Genomic DNA, 14,754 nt, shown 5'->3' on the forward strand with positions numbered 1-14,754 from the left:
GAATGCTCTGCAGTGGCAAGAGCATGATGCTCACCTCCACTGTAATACCAGACAGATGTACAGGAATGGCCAAGGTAAGGAATGTGACCTGCTGCTACTATATTAATAGTAGGGAATTCTAGAGAAAAAATGTTTTTTGCCTAACTGGAACAGGAAATGACCATCAATAAAAGTAGGAAGGTATTTCCTGGAAAGTATCCTACACAACAAGAAACAGGACTGCAACATGAGAAATGAGACTTTGGGGCCTTCCAGTAAATTCATAAAATTCATATTCCAAAGAGAGCTTCCAACAAGTATTTTAAAACAAGCAAAACCATCTCTTTGGGTTAAATATGTATATAGATTTTATTCCTGCTATAATTTAGAAGAAGATTCTGTGATAATGTTATGAGACTTTATACGATATGAAAACATGAGTTAACAAAAACTCACTAACAAAAAAATCTGAACAATACTTCATAAGCTATTTAAGTGGCTTTCTGAAATATTAACCGATACATAAGCAAACAGTTTTGCAAAATGTTCCATCTCCTCTCTTTTCGAATTTGTTTAAACTGTTCTTAAAATAAGCACATTTTTACAGCATGAGTGGAATACTGATGATGTCTTTTATTACATACACCACTAACATCTAAATAGATACACAGTAAATGCAGAATACTATTTGTAGAAGGAAAAAAACAATACATACTCTGGGACCACAGTATCAATTTCCAAGCAATTCCTGTTTGTCTCTCTAGCCATAAATGTGTTAGAGTGAAATGGAAGCAGTTTTGCTGAGTCAATCAACTGTGAGGACTTAGATTTGGAAGACCAATTCCTATGATTCCTATTTCCAACTCTGCTGCTAGCTTGCACGTTACCTTGGGCAACAAATATCATGGCTCTGTGCTTTGGTCACTATATGTTTACAAAGGGAAAATAAAACTTACCTTCCTTTATTTGAAAAGGTGAAAGTGCTATTGAAAAAACTTTCATCACACCTAGTTGTTTTGTATGGGAACATACCCACATCAGAACTATACACTGGATATTAGGTTAAGATTATTAAACAGTAACATATATATTAAAAACCCTGTACCTATATTTTTTTAAATTTTATTTTTTTCCCCACTTTAACCTTTGGGTAGAAGTGTATAGTGTACCGTAACACAAAAGTACATATTCACAGATGTACTGGGTTACAGTACAAGAACTCACCTGTATGGCTGCTTCGTTTGCAATAAGTGTTTGTTGTAGATTTTGATTTGGATGTTAAGTAGGTTGAATTGGAGCCAATGGAACTAGAGGATAGGGATTTCCCAAGATTATCAGAACTCTTCTTTATAATATTGGTTGCTGTCTTGCTCCAATCTAAAAAAGATTGAAAAAAAAAATCACATTAAAAATTACTATTGGCAATTGTACTAAGGAACTAATTTATTCAGTTATGAACATTTCAAGTATCAGATGTGTTGCTTGATGCTGCTTACCACAAATGGCCTATCCTTTTTCTGTCAACCTCTTTGGTTCTTAAGAAATAAACTAAATACAACTTGATTAACTTGGCTGTTTACTCCAGTTACTATCTATGATCAGTAGTTAAAATTGGCAGCCCTGCTTTTAACACTCCAACAATAATTTGTTGGATGGCAGAACTGTAAGACTCATATTTCCAGGAAGCATAAGAGAAGTGAAGATATGTAGCACCATAAGGATGCCAAAGGTTCATCACCTGAACAAAGAAATCCAAAGGGATTTCCAATAGGAAAAGTTAGGAACAGAAGCATTTACAAAATCTGTTCATTTGAGGATTTGATCTACTGATGTAGATAACACATACAGGCGGATTTTCACTTGTTTAGCATTTTGTTGCACTATTAATAACAATGAATGATAAAGGTTATTCAGTAGTTCATATTTGAATAATTTGGTCAGAATCATTAATACAATAGGCTTTTATATTGGAATAACTTCTAAAACTAAATTAAATAATTAAGACCAATAAACTTACTGAGGAAAACTGACATTGAAAATCTCATCACATGTTTACCAATACCAGTATCGTGCAGAACAAATCTATTTAACTATTGTATCATATACTTGTGGGTAGGCACAGTTAGTTTCACACAGTGGTCTTACTGCTGTTACCATTCAAATTCACTGTATTACAGTGAAAAACACAAAATGGATGAGACATCCCAACCAAAGATATGCTGCTTTAGCCTTGTCTTAAATCAAGACAAAGATTTTACCCTAAATCATTGATATAGGTTACCGTTGTTCTGATCTAGATATGACAGTGTTGCAAGGCTTTGGTTTGTTTCTTGCTTTGCTTGATCATAACATGCCCTAAAGTTCACTTCAATCAGATAAATATGCAATATTACATTTGGCTTATACTTCACTGTTCTGCCTGCAGACTGTGTCAGGTTCACAGAGTATAAAACCAGCCAGTGGTGAGTGGTTGGTTAACACTTGCTGTAATGACACCACATTATCACTGACATATTTGAATCCTTTAAGTTTTTGTTTCTATCATTCCCACAGGCTGACCAACAGCACCATAAAATATGGAAATAATTTGATTCATCTGTGTTTTCCAGTTCAGGAGTTAGAGCATGAGCCACATGGAAACTGAACATATGAAATAATTTGGATGCCCATTCAGGATGAATATGTTTTTCCTAATTTGTTTTAACTCTGAAATCATGAGTCAGATTTCCTTACTGTAAAGTGAAAGCATAAATATTTCATAGCTTACAATGAGAATAAATCTCCTAAACAAAACAGAACAAGACAAAGCAAAGTTCTTGATTGCAAAGCAGTTGCTTACAACCTTGAAGCAATCCTTGGATGCCAAGACAGAAAGGACACAAAAGCATTTGGAGCACAGCTATAATCCAGGATAGGCTGTTTTACCTCAGTAAGCAACGAGCTTATGCCACTTTACATCATCTGTGGAGATGAACCCCAGCCATTGTGCAGGAATCATACAAACAAGAATTACATGATCCAGAACCAATATATATATAGCAAAGCACAATCAAGTTGCTTAAGCACAGGAGTCTAATGCCATCTGAGATGTCCAAAGGTAGAGGAGTTTATATACAGTGACCCACTTTGAGGTGTCCAAACCAATTGTAGAAGTACTCTACAGCCATACAGATAAAGATGAACATCACTTCTGGAACCTAATCAGGCTTCTGCTAAAGGAAGACTAAGGCAAAAGACCTCCTAATCAATCCTACATTAACCTAATAGTGAAGAATTTAGTCAACATAATTTAGTCAGCAGAAGAAAAAGCATAAGATTGGCTTTTGAATGACAGATATTTTTTTAAAATTAATTAATTAATTTATTTATTTTTAAGGCTCCAAATGGCCTTCCAAAACCATGTGTGTCACCAAACCACTACAAAATTTACCAGCTGCCTTCAGGAGAAAACTGAGAGAAGATCTGAGTCTTTTTATGAAGTGATATCTGAAAATTCTCTTGGCAATTACTATTGCTAAAGTGAAGTGATAGCCTATGATTAATCAATTTTTCCACATCTCTGGCTTATATTTTATTACATTAAAAATAGTGTAGCAGGCTGACCACCTGGACTTTCCAGCCTATTGCGGCAAATAAGGAGGGGAGCTGTGACTTGTTTTTACCTGAATTGTCTGCCAGTCGAAATCTGCCACAACAGAGATGTCTCCTCCATTGTTTCTGCACATTTTCTTTCATGGCACAATGGAATACAAATATAAATAAACCTATGACAAAAGCAAATAAAACATATATTTTAAATACAAAAGTCTAGTAACAAAAGACTATGAAGTACAAGCAATGAAAAATCATGTCTAAGTTTTCCTATTGTCATCTATCCATATGCCTCATTTAAAAGATAAGAAAATTAATTATAGTTTTCCCATCCTGTATCTGCTGTACATATGTCTGGGATATCAGAAGAGAGAGAAGAGAGCCCTTTTATTGACATTGCTGCTTCACCTCCAGCTCAGTGTGGTTATTCTACTTTTTTAGCTTAGATGGAAATCATTAAAAGGTTTTGATTTCGAACCAAATGGAAATTTTGCACCCAATAGGACATTGCAGCCAGACTGCAGGGTAAGCACAGACAATATTTTGTTAGCCGGAAGATATTTTATCTCCTGTCCTATACCCACAGATTTATAGGCTGTGTTCTTTCAAAACCTGAAGATTTTAAATTGACACTAAAGGGTGCCAAACAAACAAACAAACAAAAAACACTTGGATTTATGATCATCACATGCACGAACTTGAAATGATTATGGTATACTTGAAAATGGTAAAAATATGCCCATAAGTACTAATTAGGTGTCCAAATACTTCTTTTCTTCAAAGAAAATTGCCTGGTTTGTGCATGTAATTACAATAAAGCATTTAAGAATGTTTTTGTAGATTTCACTTTCTTTATGCAATCGTATAATCTCTATTTTCAGTACAGAAGATGGGCATCTAATATCTGATAACAAAGGCTTTGGAGGGGTGTACGGTACAATTTCATCATCCTACAGAGATACTTTGGAGCTAAATATAGCAGTTGGACATTTCATGTTTTCTTGGCACTTCCGAGGCAGGCACCAGCTGTGGAATCTTCCATCCTTCCCGGGCCTGGCCTATTCTTGTTCTACTCTTATTCCCTGGGAGACAGCCAACCCAAGGCTGAACACCTGATGGCAAATGTTACCACCAAATCCCTCATGATTATATCTTAAATGTGAATAAATATTACATAATGTGGGCAAATGTGGTTAAGTGACGTCCTCTAAGACTGTACAAGATGATCATGAATAGCTCCATATGCCAATGCCTACTGTGTTTCAACTGGTAGAATGCAATGGCAGGGTATAGCTTGGAAAAATTGATTTAGAGCATAAAATTATCCTCTCTTCTCCAAAGCACTGAGGCACAATTTTACATTATGCAAGTCAAGTCCCATGAATGGGACTTATATTTGCTTATGGCCCTCAATCCAGGCTGAGACTACTGAGGTCAGAGAAACAAAACAGTTAACTTCATTAACTTTAGAAGGTTGTGTAAAGGTTATGTAATGAGACACTTTTTTTTTTTTTTTTTTTTTTTTTTTTTTTTTTTTCCCAACAGCTGATGGGAACAAAAAAAGAGAAAGAGAAGCACTATTTAAGGAAGGCAAACATACCTTAATGCATACCATATGCAAGCTCTGTTCAATTCTGGTTACTGTGTTTGCACTTAGTAAAATAGTTCAGTTTGTGCTTCACTTTTAACACAGAGTAATTCCAGTGCAATCACTAGTGGCTTTTACTTACTGAGAGGTATGCAATTGTTTGTGCTCTAAGTACCTCCTAGGACTTCTGTGCTTCTACAAACTTACTAAATTGATACTTAATTAAATTGAGGTGAATGTTTGGAACATTTTGAATGGTTAAAAAAGAAAATGTCTATGTCTAATGTATTACAAAATGAATGCATAGCGTTAAATACTTTGTCTTTGCCCTGTTTGGGCTTGGTTTCTGTGTTTTTTTTTTTTTTTTTTTTTTTTTTTTTTTTTTCTCTGTATTTCATTATTCATTAAGTTCACAATGTGCTTTAGTAACACAACTTTGGTTTTGTTTCCCATAGCCAAATCAGACCCTAGGCTTGGCTCTAGCTTGGCTCTGACTTGAAAGTATTTGGCTTGCCCAGGCGTATATATGAAATGAACAGCCAAAAAAGAAATGTTCCCAGATTTTTTACTCTGAGTGTCAAAGAGAAAAAATCATTTCCTTTGTAGATGCAATAGCAAAGTATAGTAATACCAGTAGTTGCTGCAATTTACTTTTTTCATTGCCAATGTGTAGAAAAATAGGTTTACAGAGGCTGCTGGTGTAGCTTAAAACAACAGTGCAGCTTTCACAAACTCAAGAGAGAAAACAGACAAGTTTATGGACAGGTCAGTAACTAAACTCATGGTAATACCAGTGCTAATACCTGCTGATAGAAAATACTACCTGAAGCAAACTCTTCTTTTTCCCTTGCACTATTTCATCTTGTTACCGCCAGGTCCGTGCTACACCAGATATAGGTGATTTAAAATGCCCTTTTCCTAGTTCCTTTAGCTTTGCCCAGCTCTTTCTGACACAGCAATACGCATTTTTCCAGGATTGTTATCTTCCTGTGCTTGATATGACCTGCCTGAACATATACTATCATGTCATCTTTGCTACCACAACCCATGAGAAGATTATCATTCATCTTCTTCCTGCATTTACTCCTCAGAGTTTTTGGTTTCATCTTCTGACTTAACTGCCTTCCAAATACTCATTTTCCATTGAACAGTTCTATCACCCCACAGAGAATTAAACAGTGGTGGTCAACCTTGTGTGCACTCTGCACATACAAGCTTAATTGATTGTGCTGGAAATTCTGCTTAAAGAAAACTTGGTGAATTTGATCCTTGGCATGCTTTTCAGAATGTGAATATTTTCATGTTCTTCCCATAATTTAATCTCTCTAGGCCCTTCTAAATTTCTAACACGGACACATTACAGCAAATACTTCATTTTGCTCCTAAGGGAGTAGCAGAGTCTGCTCATTGGAAAAAAAGCCGTTAGTAAGAACACCACATACAAACATTATTTTGCCATTTTGACTAACATTTCAGGTTGAAACTGAACCAAACCAAAAACCACAACATTATTCTCTTTCCACGAAAGCTCAATAAATCTTTTAGCTCAGTAAATATGTCTCAACTGTAACAGATAAAATCCACACAGTTTTATATTAAGTAATTTTTCCATTAAGGGCAGATATTTTGCTGACCCTAGGAATTTATTTATTATTTTATCTAAATATTTGTGTGGCAAAACACACACTCCCCCAATGACATCCTTGTGTTTAGTTCTGGTATGTTGTTTTTTGTTTGTTTCTGGGCATTATTATTATTATTTTAATCTCAGTATGTATGTGGTATAATACATACTCCTCCAATGACCTTCTCATTTTTTTCTTATTTTTAGTTGTTCTTTATTGGTGATACACACGGGGTGGAGATCCTTATGTCATTTGGTACATATGCAAATCAGCTCCAAGCCAAAATTCTTTTAAACGACATCTATATAATTCTGTAATTTATAACAATTAGATTACAATTTATAGCATTTTTCAGAAGGACAAACTATGTAGAAAAAGTAAAATATTCAAACTTTCAGAAAAGAAAACAAAAAGAAGCTACCTACAATAGTTACTCTATTTTAATTAAAGAACCAAAGAATATCACTTATCTCTGAGCTCTCTTTCCACCTGGAAACAGGACTGGATTTTGTTTTATGAGCATTCAATTTCTTAATAAAATAGTTATGAGCTTTACAAATTCCCTACAGGAATAAATTAAAGAAAAAGGCTTCCTATATTTGTTATAATCAGTAAAAGGAAATGTTGAAGGTCATACAGCATCTATCAGCAGGGATCACTGCAGACTGTTAGCTAGGAACAGCACTATTTATAATACAGTGCATTTTATTAAAAAGACCTTGAAATGTTAATTGATTTAACAAAGACCTTCAACCCATGTAAATTTATTCCACAGAATGCAAAACTGATGATGTTTTAGTATCAGGGAAAGATCCAGAGAACTTGGATCACAGTTCTCTAGTCAGACCTAAGATCTCCCAGAAGAGTAACAACTCAGATATTTTTTGTTCACAGAAAAGAAATTCAGCTTACCTTGCAATGAGTTGAAAATGGAGAAGAGGTACTGGAAGGGCAAAGTTAAGGGACCCCAAGCAAAAAAAGCAAAGCCCCATGTCATGCCCAAGAGGAAAGTCAGGCTGACCACGCTACGGAGGTTCCTCAGGATCTCTTCCTTTAGAGTCCTATTAGTTCTTTTCCCATTCCTCCCACATATTTGCACCATCACCACCACAAACATGGCAACATTTAAGAGAAACATGATTCCAAAGTATCCAGCACAAGTCACATAAAAGACAACTTCATTCTTGATCCAGCAGCTGATAAAAAAAAAAAAAAAAAAGGAAACTATGACCATTTAGGTAATGCAAAATATGCTCCAATTATTTATGTGACTGCAAGGAAAAGTAGTCTGTGGTAAAATTTCAAGTGAAGCCTTTGTCCATTTTCTGTTTTTAAATAGGATGACGTTCAGTGGCTTCTTAATACACTACCGTACATACTAGCATCTTGTCAGAAATCTGAGTGTTGCACTTCATTTTAGGTAAAACTAATTAAAAAGAAAATCTGATCACAGATTCAAGCAATGGGAATTGCAATCTCATCATGCAACTCAGTGCAAGTAGCTTCACCACCTTTATCAGTGTGAAGCACAGGATGCTTTAATAACAGAATACTCAAGCTTGGATATTCAGTGCCAAAAGTTTCTGCCACTTCAGCAAAAGGAGAACTCATGGCTTTAAAGAAGAAGCAGTATGGGTAGTCCTTTGAGATGGCCATTTGATAGTCAGTCTTTTTAGAGATCTAGCTTATACCTCTATCATCAAATGGCTACAATGATTAACATTATACCTTAATAAAAACCCAGAATGATATTTTATTTATCATGACAAAGCTTTGCCAGTCAAGGAACAGAAAATGTGGTAACAGTCATATAAAAATGTTGGTATTTGGAGTTTATTTTGGGACATTGAGAAAAAAATGTAGGAAGCTAATGATCTACATTGACAAAGGGCTACTTTATTTACAAAGGAGATTATTTTTATTTTACTTCTTTCTTGCTCATGACTAGAATATGCAGCTTTCATTTTAAATAAACCAAAACAGGTATTTTTATTTTTGTGAAACAAAATTTATAATTACTCTTTTGTCAGAAGTGTGTTTGCACCTCACACTAGATAATGTAGATTTCTCTCCGATTTTTCTTATGTTCTTCTTTTCCTTCAGATTCAAATAATTTAGAAGACAATTTTGTCCACTTTCCTTGTTTTATCCACCTATGATTTTCCAAAGTAATCTGACCAATGCTTTTTTGTTGCTGTTGGTGCTGGTTGTTTTTTTTAGATTGTAAATGCTAAATTTTAAGAGATTAAAAGTACTCACAAGTTGTTTCCTAGTTGCCCGCTAGCATCTTTGCCATACAATTGTTTGCCATAAATCTGACTTGCATTAGTATTTGTGCTTGATAAAATAATTGCTATCACTAGAGCTGGCAAACCTGTAACACGAGATAATTGTAGTTAGCTTTCAAATCCCTTAAACTTTCAAAATCACCATGCAAAGCAGAATTATGGATGTTTCCATCACTATTGCTTTAGTATAGAGTACACTGAGGTAGTCCTAGGTCATAAAACTGCACAGAGAAATAGAGGAAAATAATCATTTTTTAGTATTTTAGTATGTGATAAGTATGTGATAATTCTCTCAAAGCACTTGAACAATAATAAAGTTCTCATAATAAAGTGAGAAAAAGACTAACAAACTACTAAAAATGAGATATAGTGAAGGGATGGAATTGGGGTTTGTTTTTGGAGGGATTTTTTTCCAGAGATGCTGATGTCATTTAATTAGACTGGGAAACCAAGAAAAATGATCTTCATTTCTCCTCTGCTTCTTTCAGCTGTAAATGTCTTCTCTTTTTCTAAAACAATATATATCCTTTACTTAAATGTGTCCAAAAAATGAAGTAAACTGTAAATTTTTTATTAATATAGTAAAGGGAATATTTGGTGAAACTAACAGACAACTATGTGGATGAGGACTATGTGCAGAGAGGTTCAGCTCACAACAAATGCACATTTCCTGACATGCCTTATTTTACATGCCTTATCCCTGCAATGACAAAACAGTTTCAAAGGGGAAGAGGTTAATTTGCTTTTCCTACCACTCAGTCCTTGTCTGCTTCTGAGGTTGCCAAAAAGGATGCTAGTTGCCAATGGAAAGACATCAATTATCAGCTGGACTGAGGTCAGTGCTCTAGGCATGAGGTTAATGGTTTTGTATTGTATTGTATTATTTCAAACACAATATGTGCATTCAGGAAGAAGGCACAGATTCCTGATATTAAAAAAAAAAAAAAAAAAAAAAAAAGGAAGAATAAAAGCCATGCTGCTTGAACCTCACAGTTGTTTTTCAGCATGACATTTTCCAGTTCAGTCCTATATTGTACACTATACAGGGCAGGCAAGATCTCTCTGTGGTTTAAACACTGCTGAAGCATAGAAAATTTCTGTTTCCACCATAGGGTTTGTATTTTTCAGCAAGGAATTTCAGCATCAGATTAGAGCTTTTTGAAAGTCAATGCAAAGATCCCCATGGGCTTTGTAGTAACAGCAAGGGTTTCTCAATTCATTGTGTGCCATGGTTCTCCATCTCTTACATGTCTGCAACATGTTGGCCTCTGGAAAAAACAGCGTATCCAGTCTGCTGCTCCTTCTCAAGCAGAGATTGGTAGTTCTGGTGTGTTTGCACGGAGTTATCCACAGGAACTCTGGTCTTAGTGACACAGAGCACTGCCTCTATGCCAGCACCTTGGTGGGGAGGGAGAGGCAGGGGAAGAAACTATGCTGATTTTGATTCTGCTTTGCATCTGTGATAATGGTCTTTTATATACCGTCATTTCAAATAACACACTATGTAAAAACTGTGTGTACTGAACTCACCCCAGCCAATGATGCAAAACTTCAGTATATAACGCCGTATATAGGTGTTAAACACTTTAACTAGAGCAATGTACATATGAACCGCTTCTAGTCCCATCCATGTAAAGGTGGCAAGAAGAAAAAAGTGCAAAAGTACAGCAACAGCTATGCAGAGGCCATCTATGTCAAACGATGCAATCCAACCATCAAGCAAGAAGATCAAGTTGAGAAAGAGCAGAGCTGTGCTCAAATTCATCAGAATTTTGGAGGGATAATCTCTTCGCAGCTTCCTAGTGAGAGAAATACAGATGTTTATGATTAATTGGTTTCAACTACCCAAGTTGCTTACAGCAGTTAGGTTTATCAGTTTACAAAATAAATAAAAGTATAGTTATCTCCTCTTAGCCATAATCTATTGTGGTAATAAGGCATAGAGACATGTCCTTCTCTGTGATATTGCTGAAGCCTTCTGCTGTATGTTCTAGGGGAAAGCCATCGCTTGTTTGGCTTCTTAATGAACTACTTTACTGCCACAATATTTTAGCAATTGATTTATTATTTATTATTATTAAACTTTCAAATTAAATATAATACAATGCAGTTTGTACCTGAAACAAGAACTTAAGAGACTTAAAAAAGATCTTTCAAAATATAACTGTCCAGAAGATCATGTTTGATCAATTTACATATTAATCTTTGGTTAGTTTTCGGAAGATATTGTTCAGTCTGTCTGTCCGTCCGTCCGTCCGTCCGTCCTTCCTTCCTTCCTTCCTCTCTCTCTCTCTCTCTCTCTCTCTCTCTCAGGAAGACTGAAGATCAACTCAATTTTGTTTTTTAATTGATACACATTGAAATCTATGAACTGAGGGGCAACTTCTGCCATCTTGGACCAAAATATTATACCATAGGTAATGCAACAGGAATGCAATAATTAGAGATACCTAGAACTATTTTTGAAGATCTCAGAAACCTCCCTTTTCTTCCCCCCTGGGAAAATATCCTTCTTTAGTAGCTACTCTGTTTTGTCCTGCTCCAGACAGAATTGTTCCTCTGTGTTGATGTGATTCTTTTCTCTGTTCACAGAACTGTATCATTTCAAAACTTTTTAATTCCTTTGAGTCCCTTGCTGAAATTGTTGTAAAACTTCACAAATTAGCTTCATTTTATTTCTCTTCTCCACTTCCTTCTGAAGGGCTTCAGAATGTAATTTTTCAAATCAGAAATTTTTCTTTTTTATTCAGAACTACTATGCTCACACAAGCAGGTTTGGTTTGGTTTTGTTCTTACAAAAAGCCTGGCTGTGGATTTTATAACACATATCTGATACGGTAGGATGTCATACACACCAAAGAGAAAATTTTGGGATATATTAGCCTTGTTGCCTGGTCTCAGCAGCACAACATATTAAAAACAGGAGGAGAGAGTCTAAATTTATATGTCCCTTGAAAAAAAAAGTTTCTACTTATACCATTGTGCCCAGGATTATGTAGTGTATTTTTTTTAAAAACATACATTTCCCTTCCAAGGCAAATAAAACACACCAACCATTTTGTTCATCACAGAGAGGTACTTCCTTTGTGACTTTTTCTGACAGAACCAATACTTACTCAAATGCAATATATGTCAGAAGAGTTGCAGCTGAAAATATAGCAGATATCCCACAGCCTATGTAAGTGATGAAAGTGAGGATCTTGTTATTCCGTGGGTCTGTTTCTGTAGTGGTTCGCTGAAGGTCCTATGTGAGACAGGAGGAAGATGTAACAGTTACAGTAAACTTCTTTTTTTCATGAGCACAACATTTTTGGTTGGTTATTAGACAAATAAAACTCAAAAACACTGGCAATAACACTATAACCCTGACATTAGGGTTCATGTTTATCAAGTATATTTAGTTTATAGTTGTTACACCTCTTACTTCCTTCCCATAGCTCTTGAAAACATTGTGCTGTGAGTATTATAACTGCTGGGTTAAGCAGATAGACAGAGCCTGATGCTGATCCTTATAATTCAGTACTAGGAATTCAAATGAACTCCTGTGGAAAAAAAATTCCCTCTTCAAACTTTTTAGTTCAGTTGCTTATAGACACCTATTTTAAAGAAGATATTTATGTTGAATGTGTATTAAAAATGTAATTTAAAAATATTCATAATGAAATATACAGAATTCTGGGGAGTTTCTGACATCACTTCTTGCAATTAAAATTTCATTAGTTAATGCAGCTAATCATCTATGGGTGAAAGCAAGGGCAAGATATTGCTCTTCAGTTTTATAGTCCGTTTTGACATGCAAACTACAGTTATAAATGTTGGTCAGAAAAGTAGTGACAAAGACAACATTTCAAAACAACAACAACAACAACAACAAAACTGGAAATGAAGCAGGAACATCTGGAGGATTTTTTTTCCAGTTTTCTGTCCAAATGTAATTGCCACATAGTATTGTCTGAGAATAAATGCCAGTGTTATTTCCTTCTTTAAGGAAAAGAAATAATGAGGATGTTTGGATCTATATCACCGTGGAATAAATGTGAGCAAATACTAGCATATGATGGTGTCTATTCTACAGTCAGTGTAACTATTATCCCAAGCAAAATCATCTAGCAAAAAGATACCAACAAAAGACTACAAAACATGCCATTCTTCATAGAAAAATAAAGGAGCTGTATGCAGTTTTTTACACCCTGTCCCAACCTTATATATATAAAGAGAGTGTTATCTGAAAGCAATTTAATATCTAAATGAAAGTCAGAAAAGATTATTGAAATAGAAAAGCAATTTAAAAAGTCAAAAATGTGTACAAAATCTATTGGAACACAGCCCAGATTCAAAGAACTTCTGCCTTATTTCCTAAAGCCACAAAAGCATTTAGGGAGGAGAAGGGACTCATTGAGTATATCCTAAAGAAAGCCTTTTTTTTTTTTTTTTTTTTTTTTTTCCCCATTCAAGGATGAAAAGTGAAACAAGACTGCAATTTAGCTTGCAAAAGGACAAAAAGCTTATGACTATTTCACATTGACATCTGAACATGATGTGAAGAGAGCAATTCTGTTAGGAAAGCTCTGGAAGGCCAAAGCTGAAAAATCAATGTCTGTAGCTTCCTTGTGCAGTTAATTCCTATGTGCTACTGCAAAAAGGTAAATCAAAAAAATAATAAAAATCATTAGGGGTATAACTCTGATAAGAAGCCAACATCTTTCCTGCAGGCTTTATTTACAGGCCAAAGAATATTAATTTCTCACCAAAAGAAATTTCAACCTACTTTTGAAGTTTAAAAAATCACCAAATTTTAAGATCAGATTGCAATAATCCATCTTTTTCATGTTGAGATTTTTTTCTTTCAAAAACACATCACGCAGGAAAATTGCTGGAGACACCTGAATACCTGAAGGAGTCATACTGCTGAGGCTGAAGGTACCTTTGTCCATCTTGATATACTAAGCTCTACCAGCCATTTAAAAGTGAACAGCAAATACGGTTTTACAGATTGCAAAAGAAGTTATTACTTTATATTTTTTGACATCAAAATGATATAAATCTTGTTGGATTTGCAAGCAAAATTTCCAAGGTGCAATTTAGCCCCTTGAATCTCAGTATGAAGGGGAATTACTGTGCTCTTGTCTTTTCATTGTCATTAACAATTTTGCTGACTGCAGGACATTTCCTGAAAATACAATGCTCTACTTTTTGTTCTGAAACAATGTCTAAACTTGTTCTCTAAAAAATTCTTTTCTCTTACTTCCCCTCTCCCCCGTAAATATTCTCTGACTTTTTGATTTCTCTAGTGAAGGAGTTAGTAATGGGCCTTGGTGTTACCATCCCTTATTCTGGCTTTGTTTTTCACCTATGTCCTGGTTTTGAAGTTGGATTTTATAATATATTATTTGCATTTTGGTATCACTCTGAAGTCTGATCCAACTCTTTTTATGGGCACTTTTTTTTTTTTTTTAATTTTATAATAATTGTCCACTTCTTTCATTTTCTTTATTGATTACCTTATCCTTGAATACTTATCATTAGGTACTTTGTTATAAAACAACAACAACAACAAAAACTATATGATAATAATGATCAATAACAGAGAAAATATTTTAAGGTTAAAATCATTTGCAAAAGGAATAACATATAAAACAAGAATCAAGAAAGTTGTCTTGGCCCATGAGAAATACTACATTGC

General features: G+C 34.8%; 1 protein-coding gene across 1 annotated transcript in view; it reads right to left on the minus strand.

The window, feature by feature from the left end:
* ADGRG6 (adhesion G protein-coupled receptor G6) overlaps window positions 1-14,754 on the minus strand; it is a gene marked incomplete at its 3' end in the record, with an annotated part of 101,641 nt that overhangs the window by 3,313 nt on the left and 83,574 nt on the right. Inside the window, exons 18-23 of the mRNA XM_084283675.1 lie at window positions 12,188-12,315; window positions 10,602-10,870; window positions 9,043-9,157; window positions 7,696-7,979; window positions 3,642-3,743; window positions 1,204-1,356 (exon numbers count right to left, since the gene is read on the minus strand). Coding sequence (XP_084139801.1) covers window positions 1,204-1,356; window positions 3,642-3,743; window positions 7,696-7,979; window positions 9,043-9,157; window positions 10,602-10,870; window positions 12,188-12,315 — 1,051 coding nt within the window. The remainder of the gene's footprint in view (window positions 1-1,203; window positions 1,357-3,641; window positions 3,744-7,695; window positions 7,980-9,042; window positions 9,158-10,601; window positions 10,871-12,187; window positions 12,316-14,754) is intronic.

Source organism: Netta rufina (genome assembly GCF_964035555.1).
Source record: "Netta rufina genome assembly, chromosome: 3".
NCBI lineage: Eukaryota > Metazoa > Chordata > Aves > Anseriformes > Anatidae > Netta > Netta rufina.